The 24,352-nt window shown below is 43.9% G+C and overlaps 1 protein-coding gene across 1 annotated transcript in view; it reads left to right on the top strand.

Moving 5' to 3' along the window:
• Window positions 1-24,352, top strand: part of LOC145408687 (hemicentin-1-like) — a 416,603-nt gene that overhangs the window by 299,643 nt on the left and 92,608 nt on the right. The window contains exons 9-10 of the mRNA XM_080279363.1: window positions 6,994-7,138; window positions 14,962-15,092. Of these exons, the coding sequence (XP_080135489.1) occupies window positions 6,994-7,138; window positions 14,962-15,092 (276 nt within the window). The remainder of the gene's footprint in view (window positions 1-6,993; window positions 7,139-14,961; window positions 15,093-24,352) is intronic.

Below are 24,352 nucleotides of genomic sequence, written 5' to 3'. Positions count from 1 at the left end.
TATATGGAGAGACAGACTGACAAATGAGGAAGTAAACGGGCGCTGTGGTGTGGATGTAGATGTGTTAGAAAGCGTTAGGAGAAACACACTGAAGTGGTTCGGCCATGTGGAGAGGATGGAGAGCGAAAGACTAACGAGGAGAGTGTATGCGAGCGAGATGGAGGGGGGAGAGGGAGGGGTAGGCCGAGGATGAGATGAAGGAATGGAGTGGAGAGGTATATGAGAGAGGGAAGTGTGAGCTGGAAGCATGGCAGTGAAGTGGTATTGGATAGGGTGACACGGAGGTGATTTGTTTGTGGCCACCTCTTACGGGATTCGGGCGTCTAGCAATAGATGGGTAGATAGAGAGCATACATCAGTTCAGAACACTTGCAAAATTCAACCTACATTGCGCTGGTCTTAAATTCCCAACAATGTGTACATTTCCGATGAACAAGGAATTAAAAATGCATGAAATGGTACGATATCGAAAAGATGTGTGATTTTTTCTGCTGCCGAAATATATAAAATGGCTTGGCATGATGGAGGGGTAAAGGTCTAGAAGGAATTATGAGAGAGAGAGAGAGAGAGTGAGTGAAACAGTTGTAGTGATGGTAAAAGGGTTGGAAGCGTGATGGAAGGATGGTGGAAGGGTTGGAATGATGATGGAAAAGTTGGAATGTTGGTGGAGTGATTGGAATGATGGTGGGATGGTTGAAGTGGTGGTGGAAAGTGATGGAGGGGTTGGAAGGACGGTACAACGGTGATAGAAGGGTTGGAAGGATGGTTGGAGGATGATGGAAGGGCTGGAAGGATAGTGAAAGGGTGATAGAAGGGTTGGAAGGGTGGTGGGAGGGTGATGAAAGGCTGGAAGGATAGTGGGAGGATAATGGAGGAGTTGGAAGGATGGTGAATGGATGATGAAAGGGTTGGAACGTTGGAGGAAGGATTGGAAGGATGATGTTAGAGTGATGAAGTGTTTGGAAGGGTGGTAGATGGATGATGGAAGCATTGGAAGGGTGATAAAATGGTTGGAAGGGTGGTGGAAAGGTGATGGGAGGATTGGAAAGGTGATAAAAGGGTCATGGAAGGGACGGAAGAGTGGTGGATGGGTTGGATGGGTGGTGGAAGGGTTGGAAGGGTAATGGAAGAGAGATGGATGGGTTGGAAGGGTGATGGAAAGGTTGGAAGAGTGGTGGAAGGGTGATAGATTGGTTGGAAAGGTGATGGAAGAGTGATGGCTGGGTTGGAAGGGTGCTGGATGGGTTGGAATGGTGGCAAAAGAGCGATGGAAGGGTTGGAATGATGATGAAAGCGTGATGAAAAGGTTGGAAGGATGATGAAAGAGTGATGGAAGAGTTGGAATGATGATGAAAGAGTGATGGAGGGTTGGAAGGGTGGTGAAAGAGTGATGGCAGGGTTGTAATGATAATACAAGGGTGGAGAAAAAGTGGTCGGAGGGTTGGAATGTTGGAAAAAGGGTTGGACACGTGATGGAAGGGTTGGAAGGGCCGGTGAAGGGTTGCCAAATTGCTGGTATAAGGGCGGAAGGGTGATGAAAGTGTGTTGGAAGGGTTCGACTAGTTAGAGTAATGGTGGAAATGTGAAAGAGAAGTCGTGTAGATGGAAGGCTGAGTGGGTGGGTGAGATAGGAAGGCGTGACACGCAGGGGAATTGCTGGATCCCAGGGAAAGACCAGTCAATTTTTGTCCGGATTCGGGCACTGATGAAAGGGCAGAGTGGATGGAGTTTTTGAGGGTGAGTGTGTGGGTGGGAGAGTGATAAGTTGGGAGGCGGTGTGTGTGGGTGGGAGAGTGATATGTTGGGAGGCTGTATGTGTGTTCTTACCTAATTGTTCTTACCTAATTGTATCTTTACAGGAATGAGTCAAGCTCGTACTGTCCCGTGTCTTAAACCATATTTATCGTACATATCCTTAAATTTGTGAATTGTTTTGGCACACACTATTTCATTCGGTAGTGCATTCCATTGATCAATTGCTCTGTTTGGGAAACTGAATTTCCTTACGTCTTTATCACCTCTCTTCTTAGGCAATTTTTTGCAGTGTCCTCTTGCTGATGCTTCTCCATATGTTAAGTAATCATTTATGTCTATTTTCTCCTTTCCTGATATGCATTTATATAGCATTATCATGTCACATCTTTTCCTTCTCTCCTGTAGTGTTGGCAGATTCAGTTTATTTAGTCTTTCTTCGTAGCTTAGGTCCCTTAAGCTTGGTATCCATCTTGTAGCGGCTCTTTGAACTTTTTCAATCTTGTCTATGTGCTTTTTGAGATGAGGACTCCAGACTACTGATGCATATTCCAGGGTTGGTCTAATGAATGATGTTATTATCCTTCTTAGCATGTCTTCATTTATGTATGTGAATGCTATTCTCATATTTGCAAGCAGTGTATACATGTTCCGTACCTTCTCGCTGATGTGGTCAGCCGGAGATAGTCTGTTATTGATAATCACACCTAGGTCTTTCTCTCTTTCTGATGTGTATAGGGTTTTATTTCCTAACTTATAATCCCAATCAGGTCTTTCTCCACTTTTACCAAACTTGATTACATGACACTTGTCCACATTGAATTCCATTTGCCATGTACTACTCCATTCATGAAGTTTATTTAATTCTTCTTGTAGCTCCCTACAAGAGTCTGTGCTAGTAATTCTCCTTTGTATTTTTGCATCATCTGCAAACATATTCAGATAGCTCTCATTTCCAGTGTTACTGTTTATATCATTTATATACACTAAAAACATGATTGGTGCCAGCACTGAACCCTGTGGTACTCCACTAGTCACTTCTTTCCATGATGAGTAGTTTCCTCTTAGTACTGTCCTCATTTCTCTTTTTATGAGAAAGTCTTGCATCCAACAAAACAGTTTGCCTCGAATTCCTCCTTGATGGTACAGTTTCCATAAAAGTCTTTGGTGTGGTACTGTGTCAAAAGCTTTCTTGAAATCTAAATAGATACTGTCCACCCATCCTTCCCTTTCCTGTATTGTGTTTGTTACTCTGTCATAGTAGCTCAACAGATTAGTAACACATGATTTTCCTTTTCTGAAACCAAACTGTCTTTCTGTTATCATACTGTGTTCTTCTGGATGATTTACCCAAGCTTTTCTTATAAGTTTTTCTAATACCTTGCTTACAACACTGGTCAGTGATACTGGTCGGTAGTTGAGTGGATTTTGTCTATTTCCTTTCTTGAATAAGGGGACAATATTTGCTCTTTTCCAAATATCAGGTAGTTTACCTTGACTCAAGGATTTCTTGAAAATTAAAAATAATGGTTTACATAACTCCTTTGCACATTCTCGTAATACCCAACATGAAATTTCATCAGGACCACTTGCTTTTCCTCTGTCTAATCTACTTAACTCCTCCTGTATTACTTTTTCTGCTATTTGTATATCTGGTAGTATGTGTGGACATGCGTGTTCCACATAGTCCCTCTCAAAATTTTTATCTTCTGTAAAAACTAATTGGAAATTCTTATTTAGTGCTTCACAAATATCTTTCTCTTGTATATAAGTGATTCCCTCGTCCGTAATGGATTGTATTATATCTTTTACTTTAGTTTTGCTTCTGATTTAGCTGTAAAACAGCTTTGGCTGATCACTACTTTTATTTATTATATCCTCCTCAAACTGTTTTTGGGCTTCCCTCCTTATTCTTGTATAGTCGTTTCTTGCCTGTTTGTAATTATTATACGCCCTTTCACTATTGTGTCTTCTGTATCTATTCCACAACAAATCTCGTCTTTCTTTTGATTTTTTACATTCTGTATTGAACCATTTCTGTATTTTCTTATCTGCTTCTTTGTGCTGTGGGACGTACTTCTGGACTCCTATTTCATAAAATTCACAAAAATTTTTATATACAGCATTTAAATCTTGTCCTGTAAGCTCATTTTCCCAATCAACTTCTAAGAAATACTTCTTTAGGTCTTGATAATTTCCCTTTTTATAGTTTAGGCTCTTTTTGTAACTATCATTGCTGTTTACTATGTCATATGCTATCCTGAAGTTATAATTTAGTACTGCATGATCGCTTTTGCCGAGTGGAGGGTGATATATTAAACTGTCAATATCATTTTCTTGCCTTGTAAATATTAGATCTAGCACTGAAGGTACATCAAGTCCTCTTTTTCTGGTGGTTTCCCTCACATGTTGCGTTAAGAAAAACTCTTGTACGAGATCCAGGAGCTTTTGGTCCCAACAGCTTTCTTGGCTATTTATATATAGAGTGTTCCAATTTATATTTGTATTGAAGTCCCCACACTGAGGTGGTTTGGCCATGTGGAGAGGATGGAGGGTGAAAGACTGACGAAGAGAGTGTATGTGAGTGAGGTGGAGGGGGGGAAGAGGGAGGGAGAGGCCGAGGATGAGATGGAGGGATGGGGTGGAGAGGTATATGAGAGAGGGGGGTGTGAGTTGGGAGCAGGGCAGTGAAATGGCAGGGGACAGGGCGACTTGGAGGCGATTTGTTTGTGGCCACCCCAAACGGGATTGAGGCGTCTGGCAATAGATAGATAGATAGATAGAAGTCCCCAGTTAGTATAATTCTTTCCGATTTCTCTTCCATTTTATGTAGCAATGATCTTACACTCTGAATTGTACTCTCTGCCAGGTCCTCATATTCATCTCTTTCCCATGTGTTTGATCTGGGTGGCATGTACAAATTGGCTACAATTACTTTACCTTCAGATGTGTCGATCTCTACTGCAATCAGTTCTACTTGTGATGGTATATCTAGTTTTATTTCCTTGACTTTTAGATTTTTCTTAGTTAATATTATAATTCCTCCTCCTTTTTTTAAATATCTGTCTCTTCTCCATATATTGTATTCCTCTAAGTTTAGTATGTCATTTGATATCCTTGGTATTAATTTTGTTTCAGTTAGGCATATTATTTGTGGTTCATTTTCTCTGACATAATCATTCATCTCTAGTAATTTAGATACCATTCCATCCACATTTGAGTACATCAACTTTATCATCCTGTTTATATACTTGTCAAAACATGGTTCTACTACCTTCCTCCTTTTTCTTCCATCCTGTTTATGTACCACTTTCGTACCTGTGTGTGTGTGTGTGCGTGCGTGTGTGTGTGTGTGTGTGTGTGTGTGTGTGTGTGTGTGTGTGTGTGTGTGTGTGGTAGAGGTGTCAAAAACAGTGCGTAACTAGTACTTTAGGGTAGCAAGGAAAGTGTGTAGGTATGAGTTTGGACGTCTGGGTGTGAGACTGTGAATGTGAATAACAAGCAGACAAAAGTTTTAGTGGGTGGAAAGGTAGATGTGTGGTGGCCGAGAGCTAATGTGGGAGTAAGGGTGTGATGAAGGTAGTATATTCGCAAAGGAGTCTCTATGAGTGATAGTAATAGAGGGAGAGTACATAACTGACAGGGTAGGTGCGGAGTGTGTGGGTTAGAGAAACAGAGAGAGGATATGTGTGCGGGCAGGCCGATAACGAGGACAGGATGAGATGAGCAGAAGCGTCAAAAGAAAAACAAAGTGAAGGGAAGGGGGTGTACGAAGAGATGGGAGTCAAAGGCATGGCATAGGGTTAGAGAAAAAAGGGTGAAGCGTCAGAGAGAGAGAGAGAGAGAGAGAGAGACCGTAGGAGCGATTGGTCAACAAGAAGGCATAACTCTCGTGACATGGTTCTTCTGCTTACCCTTGTAACGGAAGTGATATCAGACTTTATAACAGCAATTACACCCTGCCTTATTTCAGTCCTTATACCATGCTCTATAATGACCATAATACCATCACTTGTACCTATATTCATGGAGCTTTTATAACATCCCATATTACAGCCATCATACCAAGTCTTATACCAGCAATTACATCGCCCATAAATCCACCTCCCAGAGTTTTTCTACCATGCTTACCTAAACATCTATTCCACTCCTTGTATCAGCACTTATACTGCGTCTTATACCAGCACCTACTCCACACAAATATCAGCCCTTATACCAGAATCATGCCAGCACACAACAAAACATCACTACTCCCCGTACCGGACGCCCATTTACTGTATTTACAAACCCACTTCACGTTTCTCGCCTATTCTGACAAAAATCATATCACCTGTTCTCTCTCTCTCTCTCTCTCTCTCTCTCTCTCTCTCTCTCTCTCTCTCTCACACACACACACACACACACACACACACACACACACACACAAATAAATTTTGGCATACATACATATCTGTCATATATATAGTTGACACAAACAAACAATAACATACTGTACGCACAGTCTCTCTCTCTCTCTCTCTCTCTCTCTGCAAGTTTGGGATGCATGTAGATTCCGTCGAGTTTCAGTAATACTTTCTTGCACTGAGATGGCTTGGATATGAATGACTGTGTGGGTCATTGTACTAATTTGTGTTTTGCACATCTTTTTTGTGCTGCCTTGCTGTTAGTCCATTTAAATACTTAGTGCTCTCTCTCTCTCTCTCTCTCTCTCTCTCTCTCTCTCTCTCTCTCTCTCTCTCTGTTTGTATGAGTGATCGTTCTGCCCATCTACTGCTTTACGTTATCCTTCTCTTTGCTTGCCGAATGGATGATTGTGTGGCCAGTTTCACCAGTTGAAGCTTCCCTTTCCGTTCTTTCCAGGGTATTAATCTAACTGCATAGTGCTATCTTCTTCACTGTATGCTGTGTGGATGAGTGTTCCTAGTTATTCTCCTTTGTGCTATTTGTTTGTCTCCTGTGTGGATGTGTGGCCAATTTATTAATTTGTAATCTCGTCCCAAGTCAGCGTGAAGAAATCACTTCTTCTCGAGATATGGGTACAATCCTTCCTATAAAGCATTTCTTGGTACTGTAATATCAATATACCTTCTTTCTTGGACCTAATGGGAATGTGGCAGGTAATATTAAGATGCAGTAGACATAACCATACAGGCAAGGAAGAGGTGCTACAAGACCTCATATTACATCTAAAATATGGCCCTAAGTACAAAGCTTTAATATGCCCAATTTTCTCTTCTACAGAGTTCCCTTGGCGGCAATGTCACCGTGAGTACCGCGCGCCTCACCCCTCAGCCTGGTGATCACGGGGTTCCTCTGGTGTGTAAGGCATTCAGTCCCAACTTGCCTGATGCTGTACTTCAGGATCAAGTCACTCTCGCCGTGCATTGTGAGTATTAGTGAGAGTCTGGTCCGTCTTGGTTTCTCCTATTGTGATTTGACCTGTCCTGACCTGACCTGTCCTGTCCTGTACTGTTTTGTTCTTTTAAGTTCTGCCCTGTCACAACTTGTGTTGTCCTGCGTTCCCCTACCCTGCACTGCCCTGCCCAGTTCTGCCGTGCCAGTCCCTTGCTTGGTCTACTCTACCCTGCTCTAACTTAACCTCTTACCCTTATGATAGTGGGGTGCCTCTCGTAAAACATTCAGTTCCAACCTTCCCGACGCTGTACTTCGGAGCCAGGGTCATTATGAGTGCTGGAGTGGTTCTGCTGTTTATTACCTTGATCAACCCTGTACTCATATGTCTTTCCCTGTTCTGCCCTAGCCTAAGTTGCCATATTTTGTCTTGACCTTTCCTGCTATGTTCTGTCAAGCCCTGCCCGATCCCACCTAATCTTCCAGTCTGCCCTGGTCTGTGTTTATATCTCTTCCTGCCTCCCTTGCCCTGTCCTGCCGTGCCTTGTTCTATCCTCCCCAGCCCTGCCCTGTTTGCCATGACCTCCTACCCAGGTGATCACTAGTGACTCTCGTATGTAAGGCATTCAGTCTCAACCTTCCCTGTCACATCAGGCCTTCCATGCTTCGCCGTACCATCCTCCGCCCTGCCCTATCCTGTTGAACTCTGCTTTATCCTGCCTGGCTTTCTCTGTTTTGCCCTGTCCTACTCTGTCATGTGTTGTCCTGTTCTGTTGTGCTTCGCTGTGCCTCGTCCCGAGTTGCCCTAACTTATCCTGTCCCTCAGTCTGGTCCTTCCATCTCTGTCTCCCCCCCCCCTCCCACCTCTCTCTCTCTCTCTCTCTCTCTCTCTCTCTCTCTCTCTCTCTCTCTCTCTCGTGCGTGGGCCTTGTCCCCCGTTGCTCTGCATCCTAGTGCAGAACTCTCAGTCCCCACCTCCAGCCCCTCACTCTCTGTTCCCACCTACCTAGAGCCGTTTCCTGTGAATCACACAGTAAGAAACAATAGGTCTATCCCTACAAAACTCGAGCAGTGTACATGGATACTGACCTTAGTTTACATCTGTAACCTTTAAGCCTTTCATCATATGCCAGATTATTTAAGGGCTTCATTATCTTTTCTTTCCCCCGCCCTGAATCAGAGCCAGTTATTTATTCATGGTTGATTTCTTCTTTATCTTTGTTTTCAGTTTCTTAATTATTAAATGATCTTTACTGATACTGATCTTACTGTTATCCTTTGTATTTATGGCTATTCACATTAATAATTGTATTTTTCTTTCGCTGTCAATAGTAACATAAATATTTTTAAATAATTTCCTATATCCCCTGCATTACACTCCCTCAAATGTAACAAAACAATCAATTTCTTTTAAATCTTATTTTTTACATGTAGATTTACATGGAGAGAGACACTGTAAAATGAGGAAATGAAGAAACGTTTTGGTGTTGATGTGGATGTACTAGAAAGCATAAGAAGTGACTTGAAATGGTCTGGCCATGTAAAGAAAACGCAAAATGAGAGACTGAATAGGACAATGTACAGTATACGTGACGGGATGGGAAGGGGGAGACGGGATGAGATGGTGGGACGGGGTGAAAAAGATTACGAGTAAGGAGGTGTATGAGTTGGAGAGAATGGGACCTGGTGACAGAAGACAGGTTTTAAGATAGAGACAGTTCGTTTGTGGAAACTCCATCACTGAGAGGTGTTATATGATTGTAAATAAATAGGCTAAATGGAATAGAACAGAAATACTGTACATAGATGATTACACAGACAGAGATAGGGACAGACAGACAGACAGACAGATAGAAAGATTGGTAGGTAAAGAGAGAGAGGGGGGGGGCGGGAGAGACTTACCGCATTTCTTTTATCTTCTTCCTCAGTCTTAATATTTTTTCCTCTCAAACACAAAGCTGAGGGGTTTAAGTGGCTGAGCCAAAATTGGAGATTTCCGTCGGTTTGTCTGTCTGTGTCTTCTAGCTCTACAGACCGCACTTGAGGACTGAGTTTGATGATTTAGGTGCCAAATGAAGTCCCTAAGGAGGACGCTATATCTTTGTATTGGTGGCCGACTGCAATGGTCAACCCCAAGGTGTCAAGTAGATTGTAGCACCAGTCGAACAGGGCAATACTTCCGAGTTGGATGGAAAATTGGTGACAGGGAAAGCTGGAACTCCCGTTTCAACAGCCTTCAGGACTAGCTTGTGATAATCTCCCTTTGCAGAACCTTTTCAGTGTTACAGTAACATGAGGAGCAGGCCAGGATAATCTCCTGTACATTTTCCTCTAAATGTCTACAGTACACCAAACTAAATGCACATTACACACCACACTTCCTGTTCCAAAATTTGCAAAAACGTCTTTTCGTCACCCAGCCTCATAGTCCGCAGAAGGGGGCGTATAAGTGCCCCTTTCCTGTTCACAATCTATTGAGATGTACTGGACATTTGTCTGCTTCACTCGATATTCATTTCTATAATGTCCCTGTTCTTACCGTTACCTTTCTCTGTGTTGAAAACCACCTCCCTTCCTCTAAACCCTACCCTTTCTTCCTCGCAGAGACTCAGCTGTCTGAGGTGACTAATGGCATATCTTTTTCTGTATCCTCCCTTTTTCACTACATTCAAGGCCAAAGATTGCCGTTGTGTGTATGTATGCAACACTATATCTTGCCCCTTCGTTACGGAGCTTGAAGGTAAAAAAGTGCAGGTTGGGACAGATGCCATGAGGCACTTAACTGCGATGCTCATCGCCATATTATAGACCTTCGAGTCTGTAGCGGGCTCCTCACCAAATATCCTGGGTTACAAGGCCACTGCATCATCCAGGTTACCACCGTAACCTCCTCCAGACGTTACCCTAGGTACTCATTTCACCCAGCAACCCGAAAAGAATGAATCGACACAGTCAAGTGAAGCCAGCTGCCCACAACAGAGTATGAATTCTGGCGCTAACTGGCTGACAGTTGCGCAATCAGTGATGCTGACAACTTAACCAATGTGGCTGAATGTGAATCCTCTCAATTCTTTACACTCTGGCTTTGGTTACCCTGTCATTCCCTGACTAAATACAGCATATCTGTGCTGTGTACTTATTCCTTAATTTTTCCGACTATGAGAAACTCCCTGAATATCTTACTTCTTAGATGGAACACATGCTATCAGTCTCTCCTTTCACTGAAAACTCCATTCTCGGTTATATCAATTTCACCATGACCTTTGGCTGTCCTCATCATTCACTGACCCACCTAATGAACAAGCCTATAACTTTTTTGTGACCTACAGGAGCTTGACAGCACCCTACACGTATCCCTGACTGCCCTGGATAAAGTTCCAACGTACTTGACTCTTTCCTGACTACTAATCCTTCTGCCTACCCTGTTAATCTTTTCTTCCTGCTGGGCTTCTTCAGTCATACTCTTACAAAGAGAACCTGCCCTAACACTCCAGTAGTGCATGTAAGCCCTCCCAAGAAGTGGCAGCTATGGCACTTTGGATCTGCCGAGGAGAGGCCCTTAGGCAGTACTTCTTTTAGCCTCCTGGAGTGATTACCGCTTCCATGCTGACAGCTGTCTTAGGGTGCCTCGTGCATTATATGGGACTTGGAAGCATACATTCCTTTCTCCTATCCTTTGATTATGTAAAGAAAATGGCTTAATCATACTGTCCAAATCCAACCCATACCTGAATCTTGTCTCTTTTATGTTTCTGCCTGGAATCGTTCTATGCTTTTTGTCTGCTGTGCTAAGAATAATATCATTAGTATTAAATGCTCTTGAACTCTCTGACTCAGATTCTTTCTGATCCATCAGACACCTTACCAAAAAGCTTTCTGATAACAATATTTCATCGTCTTTCACTCATCTCTTCCCCCCTGATGTCTCTGTAGCTGTTTCTTTTACTGAAAAGACAGACATCATCACACAGACTCTTCCTAAAATACCACGTGGACGATTTTGATGCTGGTCTTCCATCTGTTTCCCCCATGTGACTTCCTCTTAACTAACATCAAGATTTCTTCAACTGTGCTTTCTTCCCCCACTGGTCTTAATACTTACAAGGCATACTGGCCTGATGGTATCCCTCCTGTTGTTCTCAAGAACTGCACTTGTACTTACACCGTACCTAGGTAAACTATTTCGCCTTTTCTCTCTCTCGATTTGTACCTTTCCTTTTTGCTGGAAGTTCACTCTCCTTTAGGCTGTCCCGGAGATAGGTGACCATTCTAAGCCCTCTGAAAATCGCCCATTGCTGTAGAATCGTCAATTTCTAAAGTTTTCAATCTATTATTAGAAATAAAGTGTTTTTCATCCCATAACCTTCTTTCCAATCACCGTTATAGACTCTACCAGGTACTCTCCAGTGGCGATCTTTTCACCTTCCTTTCAGAATCCTGATCATCCTCCTTTCAGGATTTTGGCAAATGCTTTGCCGTTTCTATTGACATCTAAAATAACCTGAAACAGTCTGGCATAAATATTTAGTTACCAAGTTCTTTGCTTACTGTTTCTATTCTTCTGTAAGTGCTTTCATCTCTAGCTTCCTTCCCGCTGGTTCTACAGCTGTTGCTGTAGACAGACAATGATCTTTTAGAGTAATCAATAATGTTATTCCTCAAGGCTCTGTCCTGTCACCAGCTTACTTCCTTCTATTCATAAATAGTCTCCTAAGCTGTACATATGACGCACCACTTCACCTTTCCATCCGCTTCTCACAATGTCCATCACAGCAGTTGCTTCAAGAAACATGGGATGAGTCTGTTGCACACTTGATTCTGACTTGGCTCATATCTCTGATTGAGTAAAAATAAGCTTGTTGTTTTTAACACAAAAATGTCGGTTCCTATATCTTTTACCCACCAAATTTTTCTACAATCCTTTAACCCACCGCATTCTGTTGACGTGAATATACGTCCACACATTTTGTCACTGCCACTCCCATTGACGTATATAAACCCGAATCAATTGCAAGGTCCCTAATTTGCACAATTTTCAATTTTTGCACGTGACTTTTGGTACGTATACAGTACACAGGACACCTTCCTCTACAAGATGCCAGGCAGGGACAATTCCTTACCCCGCATGACCTCCCCTCCCCCTTGCATGCCATTGTCTCAGCAATTCACCTGTTACCAGGGTAAAGACATGTCGTGCCATTGTATGAAATTCAGGGCCAGAGTGATTCCCCAATCGATGACAACGTTGAGGACAAAATTTATGTAGCATTAGAGGAAGAAAGTCAGAAATGATGATCAGGTAATGTCGCCAAAAGAGGTCAGGTATGTTGATGTGTTTGGTGAGTGAAACAATGCTTATATTGCATATATTACTGCGTGAAAACCAATATACTCTCGTACTACATATAAATTCGTATCAAATGAATAAATAAATACCATTTATAAGTGGTGTGGAATAGTTACCCTCCCATAAAGCTTGTTTTCTTTGGTGCCAGCCTGATAGAAAACCCAGTAAGGTAAGGAGTACTGCTACCCTTATTGAGTATTTTAAACCTCAGGTGAGCGATTTCTCTATAAATTTTCGATGTTTCTCACCAAAAGCGGAGGTTTGAGCTTAAAAAAATGTTTTCCAAAATTGGTCGGGACTGGGGGGAGTCAGTGGCAGAAAAGTGGTCGGGATGGGGCGGGTTAATGTTCAACAGTATTCAAGTCAATTGTGCATGGTCACTCAACAGTCTTGGGGCTTCATTCTCTCAAAAACATTCAAAGAAAGATATCATTACCTTTCTTACACAATCTGTTTCCAAGACACAAGGTAGGCTAGGCCGACTTCGTGCCTTCTTTACCCCTGCACGCTGTTGACTTTATACAGGTTGTAATGCACCCCTGTGTGAAGTACAACTCTCATGTGTGGGGTGGCTCCTCACATACAGGTCTTTTCAGGACGGTGGAGGCAAAAGGCTTCTCGTCTCATTAACTCTACTTCTCGTACAGACCCCCTGCAGTCTCTTTCCGTCTTCACCGTACTGTTGCATCTCTTATCGTTTTTCTATCACTACTTCAATGGTTCCTGCTCTTCTGAACTGCCTACTTGCATCCCACCTCCATTACAGAAGGCGCGTAACGCCAGTCCGTTAGCAAATTCTTACTCTTTTTAGGTCCTACTCTCTAATGTATGAATTAACCGATAATTCCAATTTTTCTTGTATGAAACAAGTCAGCTCTGGAACAGATGTCTTCCTCTGTTTGTATTTCATTCTGCCTATGATCTCGAGCCTTTTAAGTGCACCGTGACCAGACATCTCGAAATCAATGGATCTTTTTTTTTTTTTCCTTGGCGGGAACAATTGTGCGGGCCTCTAGCCTTTGGTTTCTTCATCCATGAATAAAAAAGGTCAAGGCCATAAAGCAAACTTCATAAATTACAGAAGTATAGGGCTAACTATGAATCTGGTATCAGTACCTGCGTCGTTACCTCATTAAGAGGTGTGGATAAGCAACAAGAGAACTGCAAGTTATTCACTAATATGCTGAAGGTTGCACCTTAGAACCTCGCAGTGAAAGGCTTGCATAGTCTTGCAGAATAATTGCAAAAGCTGAGACTAGCATAAAACTAACAGTCCGCTGCACACGGAAATGATCATATTTCGAGACTTTCTTATGGCAACATGCAGCTGCTACGTTAATTTTAACGAATAATTCCATGACACTACCCCTTAATGCCGGGAATTTTATTTTATCATTTATTCATTGTTTTTCTTTGTAAGCACCAGAAGAGAAACTACAATATTGTTTAGGTGAATATTGCTTTACGGAAGTGAATGTGTAGAGAAATTAAACATCTAACTTGGTACTTTCCATATGCAACTTCTCTCTCTATTCCTCTCCCCATATATATATATATATATATATATATATATATATATATATATATATATATATATATGTTTATCAGTAAAAAGACATTTTGCCAACCAAGAGTGTTGGCATAAAAATTAGCAATTTGTTTCAAATTTTACTCCTTCTTCCCTTCCTCCTACCGCAAAAAAATAAGAGATTTCATGTACTCTCTCTCTCTCTCTCTCTCTCTCTCTCTCTCTCACACACACACACACACACACACACACACACACACACAGCCGTACTGCAGGAAAGAATGTTTTGCTGTCTCGTGGTTCATTCTACTGACCAATCAACCAAGCATGCATTAAAGATATGTTAATATGATTACACCTTTTCTTCCCTCTCTTCCTACAACCGCTCCCTCGAAAAGTACACACACACACACACACACACACACACACACACACACACACACACAAACTCATGTTCATATTTACGTCTGCATATCTATCAGTACTGATATCCAAATTACAGATACCATTTTGTATAGATTTACCGTATACTGTATTCTTAAACACACACTTGTATCATCCTAATTTTCTCTCATACCGATTCATAATCTTTCCTTTTTTCCTTTCTTCTCCCACTCGAACACATCTGACATATAAGCTTTTCTTAAACACACACATGCATACATACAGTACTCACGTCATTTTAGCAAGCGCATGCACGTTCAGATTATGATTAACGCTTACTGTCATTTAAAACATCCTTCCTTTATTACACTGTCACTTTTAGTATCCTTTAGCTAACCTGCCAGTCTTTTTCGTGCAAACAGTCGGTGTGAGTAGAGCTAACGGGGACGCAGATGTGCCTAAGGGCAATCGTTACAGATACATACTGACCCATTTTTACTATACACACACACACACACACACACACACACACACACACACACACACACACATCATTATTCATTACACTCTCACTCATTATTTTCCTTTGCACCCACAGTCGTTCCCGTAGCAACCATCAGTGTTATCGGTGCGACTGGGGACGCGACGGTGCCGGAGGGAAGCAACGTCACCTTCACCTGTCATATCAAGGCAAACCCACCTGTGTACAGCATCACATGGTTCCATAATGTAGGTTCAAGTCTGAGGATAGGCTTCTGGGTTTATTACTACTTTTTATTTCTTTTGCTTTTAGTCATTCTTTCTTTTCAAGATTGTTCTACCTGAAATTACTGTATGTGTGGTTGGTAGAGGGAGAGGACTGAAAGTTGAAAGAAAGAGCGTACCCTACGTTATGCCTTCAAAATTGTATGACGATAATAATGATGAAGTTGATGGGTAGCAAGATGATTACAACGGTTATGATGATGATATTCTCACCACCTTTATCTGTCACCTCAGTGGAAACAGCAACATCACCTGGTTTCACAGTGTAGGTTCATGCCTGAAGGAAAGTTTGAGGCTTTGTATCTATGTCTTGGATGTTGAGATGTGAAGGTCCTGGTATATTTGTAACTGGTGTGTTTCTGAATTCAGGTACAGTATGTTTGTTAGATGTTAACGCCTTACGTTGTGGATGTAAAACTTTTTTTTTTTTCAAGATTCCACAACATCTCTGACTGTTGAGTGTTGATTGAAGTCCTGTATGCAATGGGGGGCAATCACAGGGTTGAAGGATAGGTAATCTTCCTGCTGTAGAATCTTTATTTCCCTAGGAGATAGATAAAGAAGTGGAGAGGTGAGGTGAGGCGTACACGTGCCTCGAAGTGGAAGAAGCTCTCTCTCTCTCTGCTCGCGCAGGCGCATAGAGTGCCCAGCTGGCCAAGTTACATATCACGATGGCGACTGCGCGGCACATTTGAATAGGCACATTGGCATGGGTAAATGTTACAATGACATGGGTACATTTTATACATCCACACCTCCCCTTCCCTTTGCGTTCGAAGAAGTCGAACGGCTGAAAAGTAACATACATAGAAAATATATATGTGAAACATCCCCGTAATTCATAAAATAAAGTATGCAACTCAGCAATATACAAGTGACTGCAACATGTTAAAGTAGATACAATCCCACAGGTAATCAATACATGGTAACAAGCAATGTATGAAAATCCTACAAGTGTCTACAAAGTGTGTACATTGTAAGCAAACATACAGGGACTTCTTACGGGCAGTGTACACTGTGTTAGGACTTATTTAGCCTTGGAGATCTACGTGGGGTCTTGGGAGGAGAAACTGAATTGGACTTTTCGATGTCTGTCTGTAAATTAGACTTTTCCATGTCATGACAAGGGACCACAGGGATGTTAGGTGTAGTGTCAGAGTGTGGGTCGGGCACTGGATATAAGAATCTGCGGTTTCGACGTAGCACTCGGCCACTTGGAAGCCTAACCTCGTATTCCCTGGAGCGAGCACCACCCATAACGATGGCGACCTTATCCCACCGGCGTGAAGTGGGGTCCTGAACGCGAACATGTTGACCCATAGCCAGCCTGGGGAGATCACGGGCGTGTTGATTGTAGTGCTTCTTGACCTGGGCGGCTCTGGAGGCGACCCGTCTGTCCCAGTCGTCTGCCAAGTCCTTCCAGTCACTCTTGAAGGACTGCGGATGAGCAGGTACACAGCTGCGGAGGTTATGACCAAATAGAACTTGAGCAGGTGAGTAGCCGGTGTGGTTGGGGACATTCCTCAGTTCCATGAGTCCCCGGTCGAAGGCTTCACAATTTATGTTACCAGACGGTGCTGTTGCCATGATAAGCCTCTTGACGGCCTTAACAGCAGCCTCGGCGTGGCCATTCGACTGCGGGTAATGAGGCGATGACATGAAGTGCTGGGTCCCCCATCGACGAGTGAAATCAGCAAACTCACTGCTCGAAAAAGGTGGTCCTCCATCTGTGCGTAACCGAAGAGGTACCCCCACCTCTCGAAAGTAGCTGCAGAAGTATCGGATTGTGGAGGAGGCGGTGGTGTCACTCTTGCAAGGGATGACAGCTGGCCAGTTCGACAGTCGGTCGACAATCACTAGGAAATGTTTCCCAGCAACTTGAAAGAAATCAGCGGAGACTGACTCGAAGGGCCTGGTGGGCTTATCATCGTTGAGAAGCGGTTCCTGCTGCTGTGAAGGGCGTAGAAGCTGGCACGACTCACAGGCGGCGACAGTATTGGTGATATCAGACTCAATGCCAGTCCAGAATACCGTCTGGCGTGACCGTCGCTTGGTAGCCTCGACTCCTCGATGACTGTCATGTAGCCGTGCGAGAGTCTTGCGACGAAGAGCAGCAGGAATGACGATCCGAGCGCCTAGTAGTATGAGTGATCCGTCAACAGAGAGGGAGTCTCGGAGTTTCCAATAAGGCAGCAAGGATGTATGTAGAGAATACCTGTTAGCAGGAAATCCAGCCAATATGCAGTTACGTAAGCGAATGTAGTCAGGGTCCTGTTGGGCTGCATTTGCTAACTCCTGTAGGTGACGGTCAGCTTCGATCCGCGGGGCGTCGTCCTCTTGATATGCCGCAGAAGTTATGACGGACCGTAGATGTGCCGTAGTAGAAGCGGAGTCCGATGTATCCTCAGGTGTAGGTCGGCTGACAGGTGCGCGTGTGAGAAGGCATCTGGGATGCGGAGTGTCTTACCAGCACGCCATACGGCTCTGAAGGTGAAGTGGGACATGCGCTCTCGTAATCTCTGTAATCGAGGGTTCTCAATCATGTCCAAGGTGTACGAGTTCAGAATCGGTACTAGTGGACGATGGTCAGTGTGAACTGTGAAAGACTGGAGCCCTGTAAGATAGAGGCGGCACTTCTGAAGAGCCCAGCTGACTGCCAACATTTCCAACTCTATGGTGGCGTATCTTGTCTCGGCGTCTGCCAAGAAACGGGAGCCACACTGGACGAGGCGAAGTTGACTGGAACCATGATCCTGCAGTAGGGCGTAACCTATACCATACAGGCGAGATGCGTCGGTCTGGAGATATGTAGGTAGTCCTGGGTCGAATGCTGCGAGGATGGGTGGACTGGACAAGGCTTTCTTGACTTGCTTGAATGCCAAGTCGTGATCTGGAGTCCACGTAAATGAGCGAGATGGGCTCAAGGGAGGTCTAAGTGGCTTGGCAGTTTTGGCGATTTCGGGTGTAAACTCAGATAACTGATTCACCAACCCCATAAATGAGCGTAAATCGGTGAGGTTAGTAGGTGTAGGGAAGTCCCGAAGAGCTGCAACACGTTCTGGGTCGGCGGTGATTCCTTTGTCCGAAAGCATGTATCCACAGAAGTTGACCTTAGTGGCTGCCACGATAAATTTATCCCTGTTGAGAGTGATACCGTGTGAGCGGCAGTGTGTGAGTAGCTCCTGAATCCTCTTGTAATGTGACAGAAGATCATCGTCAAACAGCAATATGTCATCCACCACTTTGACGCATTTCGTTAGACCTTGGAGGGCAAGATCACCACGGTAGCAGTATGCATCTCCGGTAGCGGCGAAGCCCATCGGTCCGCGACAGTAGTAATAGCGGCCGTAAGGTGTAATGAAAGTAGTAAGATGCCTGTCCTCCTCTGCCAGTTTGATTTGCCAATAACCATGGAGAGCGTCCGCAGTTGTGAAGTACCTCGCTGTAGAATCAACCGTACGAACAGCTGCAATAGGCGTCATCGAAGAGTGGACAGGGCGGGCAACTTGACTGTTAAGTTTAGTCAAATCAGTGGTAATCCTGACTCCTTTAGGTTTGGGTACAACTACCATAGGATGACACCAATCAGAAGGCTCATCCCCACATTTCTTGATGATTCCTTGAGCCACCATACTCTGCAGTTCGTCCTGGACTGCATCTCGGAAGGCGTAGGGGATCTGACGTGGAGTGGTAAGAGCGAATGGTGTGGCGTCGGGTTTAATGTGTATCTTCATAGGGTCTCCTTTCATTGGTTGTAGTGGAGCAGTCTTGAGATCATCTTTCGATGCAAGTACATCCGGAAAGTTCCTGACAAAGTAGTCCCTGGCCTCAGCAGGTGGGGTAGCTTCGGTGAGTGGGAACTCAGTGCATCGATGTACGTGGGTAACTTGCAGAATGGGCTTAGGAAACTTGGGCGAAATAATAGCCAACTCCTTGCAATGGCTGAAGGACAGTAGCGGAGTGGTGACACCATCATGCACCTGTAACCGGGCTTGGCATGACCTCTTGGCAAGGGTCAAGGTAACTTCTAAGGATCCAAGCGGTGGCGACATCTCCGACCCATCTGCGGTGAAAGTCTTGGAAACTGTGGGAGGTAGGAGGTCACTTCTGTCAATCTGAAGATGTGCAAAGTGTTGTGGTCCCAAGACACTGACCTCCGCACCTGTGTCAGGTATGAAACTGATCCGGGAAGATACATCCCGATAAGACACAGTAACTGGTACGGGTGAAGGTGAAGGAGTTGCATGGGCCTGAATCTTGCGAACGTTAGTAGTCGTGCTTGAAGGCGGAGTAACATGCTTATCAGCCTTGGCATCACCAGTCTTCTTCCGGCAATATCTGTCGTAGTGGCCTGTCTTGGTACAGTATTTGCATTTCACCTTGAGTGCAGGGCAGGTTGGGGTTCTGGCCCAATGTCCCTTCCGTCCACAGTTATTGCAAGTGCTCGAAGCCGCTGGGCACTTGGCTGAGTTGTGAGACTTGTTGCAATACTGGCAGGTATTAGATTTGGTCGACGGCGTAGAAGTTGGCTGATGGTTACGACCTTTATCCTTGCGGTATCTTGAAATCTTGGCGACAGAAGCAGTAGGGGCCCGAATCGCAGATGTGGCTGTCCTGGTGGCTTCATGGGCTCTGCAAACGTTCACCACGTCCTGAAGTGTGGTATTAGAGTCCCGGGCAATAATCTTCTGTGTGAGCTCTTCATCATGAACTCCCATAAGAAGTACCATCTTTATCTGCGTCTCCTTGCAGACATTAGAATTTCCAGGGCATATGTCAACTTCCTCTGCAATCGACTGCAGGCGTACATAGTAGTCGTCAAAAGATTCACCATCCTTTTGCTTGCATGTAAGAAGATCCCGGCGGCGAAGAGCTTCATTTCGTTGATTCCTGAAGTGGTTCTGTAGAACGTCAAGGACTTCTTCCACTGTTTTCGCGGTATCTGGAGGTACACCAAGTGTGTGTTCTAACAATCGCTGGGTCTCGAGAGACAAACACATCCGTAACTGTATCTGCTGCTTCGGTAATGACAGAGCAGACAAGTCCACCATGACAGCATAGTCGTCCCAGCGCCTTCTCCAGGCCCTGAAGTTCTGAAATGTAACGTCTGACTTCAGCGGTTGGGGTGCCTGAGTGCTAGCCTTTTGTGGGGTAGCGTTGACGTGGGTGGGTGGGTGTGACGAAGTCTCGGTAGCAGACCGCTGGTGAACCTGACCTGGACCTTGTGTAACAGGTGTGAGTAGCTGGAGAAATTGTTGAAATCTTCGGTGTTCCTCTTCTCGACGAATTTCTTCCCTTCTTGCCTCATCTTCCTGACGAATTTTTTCCCTTCTTGCCTCTTCTTGACGTCTCTCCGCTTCCCCACGCCTATGCTGAGCTTCCGTAGCTAATCTGCTTTCCTCCAAATATCTTATTAGTACCCGTAAGTCTCCATCATGTGTCCTGGATGGCGGCGGTAGGGTTAAATTTGGAGAGAGTAACGGCAACTCAAGCTGACAGCGCTCGTCCTCAGCACTTGTGGGCGTGTGGGTGTGTGGGAGTGTGGGCGGATGTTCATGTCTTGCAGGTGGTAAGTCATGTGGGGTATCATCTGAGGGCTCTACAAGTGGGAATTCTTCCATCCTGACTTATTTCACGAGATACAACACCACTGCAGAAAACTGAAGAGAAGAACAAATCTTCTCCCTTAGAAATTATAGTAAACTCGTGCAGAGAAGCAGAGGTGGAGTTGCGGGCGAGCGTTGGCAACTCACTGGGAGCTTTCTCGGGACAAATTATCCTGTCTGGCGACGTCTGGTGTCGCCAGGGCGAGGGTCGTGAATGGCCGTCCAGCCGTGACGTGGTATCTGACGTAAGGCTCTGACGTAAGGCTCGCTGATTGGCTGCCCAGAGAGACGTTGGGGTAAAGACGCTCAGTGCAATGATGAAGGATGAGGAGGGAGGGTGTGACAGAGCAAATAGTTAGTGTAGGCGATCATGGCGTCCATTTAAGATGTCCAGCGGGTGCGACGAGAACACCCGAAAACCTCACACAGAATAAGCACTGCACTGCACTTGCACATAACCACTCCACTGTAACACTGCACTGACACTGCCCAGTAAATCCACTGAAGGCGATCTAGAAGTTGTCTCGCTGGTCGAAAACAAACATAAACAGATAATGGCGGCGTCCATGCGGGTCCCGGTGGCGGGGTATAAGCTTGAAATCTTCTCCTTGGGCCTTAATCACTGCGCCATGTTGATTGAAGTCCTGTATGCAATGGGGGGCAATCACAGGGTTGAAGGATAGGTAATCTTCCTGCTGTAGAATCTTTATTTCCCTAGGAGATAGATAAAGAAGTGGAGAGGTGAGGTGAGGCGTACACGTGCCTCGAAGTGGAAGAAGCTCTCTCTCTCTCTCTGCTCGCGCAGGCGCATAGAGTGCCCAGCTGGCCAAGTTACATATCACGATGGCGACTGCGCGGCACATTTGAATAGGCACATTGGCATGGGTAAATGTTACAATGACATGGGTACATTTTATACATCCACATTGAGGAATCAGATTTAACCTTTAGTAACCCCTTCATTATCAAGGCCATTTATACGTTATGTCTGCTGCTAGCATATGGTTTAATTCAGTGGAGGAGAGACAGAAAACATATCAATAGGAAGAGTAAAGAAAGAGAAAGAGAAAGAATGAGTAGACAAATACAGATAGATAGATTAATAAAGACAGACAGGCAGACAGACAAGACAGTTAAAGAGACAGACAGATGGGCAGATAGACAGATAGATAGAGAGACAGGCAGGAGATGGCTAGATACAGACAAACAGATGGACAGATAGAATGAAGATAAATAAAAATTTCTTCATCAACGCAAACTGCATGAGGTATGGTTCATTTGATTACAGATTCATTAAAAAATACAGATTAGTAAGTAGAGTGAAAGCTGAGTTTTAGAGAGAGAGAGAGAGAGAGAGAGAGAGAGAGAGAGAGACATTATACATGTGGACATTTGTAAACATTTGAATGCTCTAGCCAGGAATCAAACCTGGTTCTCTGGGATAGTAGAAAGGCTGTTTTATCACAAAGCCATGGCGTGATAAATGAAAAGCCACCCGATATCTGTGAAGAACCAGGTAAATCTATATGTCGTCCATATGACAGGGGTTTTGTTTAACCCAGTACAACTCTGCAAGTGACATAGCAGTTTTAATCTATCTTATCTTTTATCATGCCATGGTGTAATGATATCAGTGCCTGGCTTCTATCTAGGAGTCCTGGATTAAATTCCCAGCTAGAGCATCAAAACTTTCCACATATGTTCGCACGTGGATGTCTATCTCCAATATATTGGAAGTCCCATATAGTGACTGGAAAAGATTAAAACTGCTGTCACATACCGTACTGCATGGAGCTACATAAAAATCCTGTTGACTGAATCATGTGTCATCATATGGGTATGGGTTAAAATATATCCTCCCTTAAAGCAATTACCTGGTTCTTCATGGAATTCGAGTGGTGTAGCTTTTATCATGCCATGGCATAGTAATATTTGTACCGGGTTCGACTCCCGGCTAAAGTGATATACCGTATATATATATATATATATATATATATATTTTTCATCATCATCATCATCATCATCAGCTGTTGAGGTCCACTGCAGGACCGGACTATCCCTGCCGAAGCAGGGACGTTACAGCCAATGTATCTCTATCCAGTGGCTTAGGCTGTCTGGTAGAGACTACATGTAGGGCAAGAAGTGCTTATGAGCGTAACTGTAATGCTGGAGTGGATCTGGATTTGTGTGAAGTCTGTGAACCAAGTGTAATCAGCCTGCCTTAAGCCAACTGGGTGCAAGCATAATAGTATGCGACACTGGTTCAACCACAGCACCCCTTATGTCTGCCAAAGTAGTAAGTGATTCAGTGAACGCTGCCCAAAGTCTTTACAATTGTGGCAGGAGGCGAACCCACGTCCACCAGCGTGCGAGACGCACACTCTGTCACCGTACCACAAAGACTCCATATACTGTATATATATATATCCCATTGAACTCCAGAGTTGCTGGGCGAGGCATTGCACTGGGAGGGTACTAAGCATACCGCCCTCTGCCTATCGGTTCATAGTCACGAAGCTCGTAGGTCCCTACCCAGGGGTTCCCTACTTTATTAAGACTTGAAAATTCCCAGTTGTCCAGTACTTTGGACTCTGGGCTCCGATGGGTTAAAGAAATTGCTAGAGATGCCAGTCATTAACCCATTGGACCCCAGAGTTTCTGGACGAGGCATTGCACTGGGAGGATACTAAGCGTACCGCCCTCCGCCTATCAGCTCATAGTCGCGAAGTTCATAGGTCCCTATCTGGGGGTTTCCTACTTTATTAAGACTTGAAAATTCCCATTTCTGTCCAGTACTCCGGACACTGGGCTCCAATGGGAGATATATATATATATATATATATATATATATATACATATACATATATATATATATATATATATATATGTATGTATCTATATTGTTAAGTGAGATTTTCTAGTTAGGCAGTCTGGAAGTTTCTCACTATTTCCCAATGTTTCTCGTATCATAGTTCTGTTACAAGTCAGAGTTGCCAGTGAGCCTGCTGTTTGTGAACGTAGTTATTTTGTGTGTTATGCATTAATTTTTGTGCTCGTTTCCTCAATAATATTTTATTTGTTTAATTGATTGTTATATTACGTAATTTCATTTAAGTTTGTATGTTAAAAATTTTAGAGGGTTAAGCACAGTAAGAAAACTCTGGCATGTTTTGGATGTCTACAAGTTGATAGCTGTTGTAACCATTGCCCCCTTCGGGAATACACGAGAACTGTGCAAAAATGTAGAACACTCTAGAATACAAGGAGCTTATATAAGGATAGGGAAGAGACTAAAGCAAATTCAGTCAGTTTCGGTTCTGTCTGAGTGTAGTTCAGTGCAGTGTCAGTGTAGTTTGTATATTTTCGGTACTTGCGAAAATAATGAAGTATTGTTGGCAAACAGTGAAGTGTTGTTGCCAAACAGTGAGGTGTTATTGCAGTTTGTGAATCTTCGGTACCTGTGAGAATAGTGAAGTGCAGTTAGAAGGCATTAAGTGTAATTATTTGGAAAATAAAGACAGTAAAGTTTAAGAAGCCAGTGTTTATTTACGATGCTTGAGCTCATCGTGTGTGCTGTACACCTAAAGGCTGCCTCTAGCAAGAACAACTCACTGGGCT

Source organism: Coenobita brevimanus, chromosome 78, assembly GCF_032717465.1.
Source record: "Coenobita brevimanus isolate Jiangsu-jjx chromosome 78, ASM3271746v2, whole genome shotgun sequence".
In the NCBI taxonomy this organism is placed as follows: domain Eukaryota; kingdom Metazoa; phylum Arthropoda; class Malacostraca; order Decapoda; family Coenobitidae; genus Coenobita; species Coenobita brevimanus.
The sequence above is the reverse complement of the archived record's forward strand: the minus strand, read 5'-3'. Positions and strand labels throughout refer to the sequence as shown.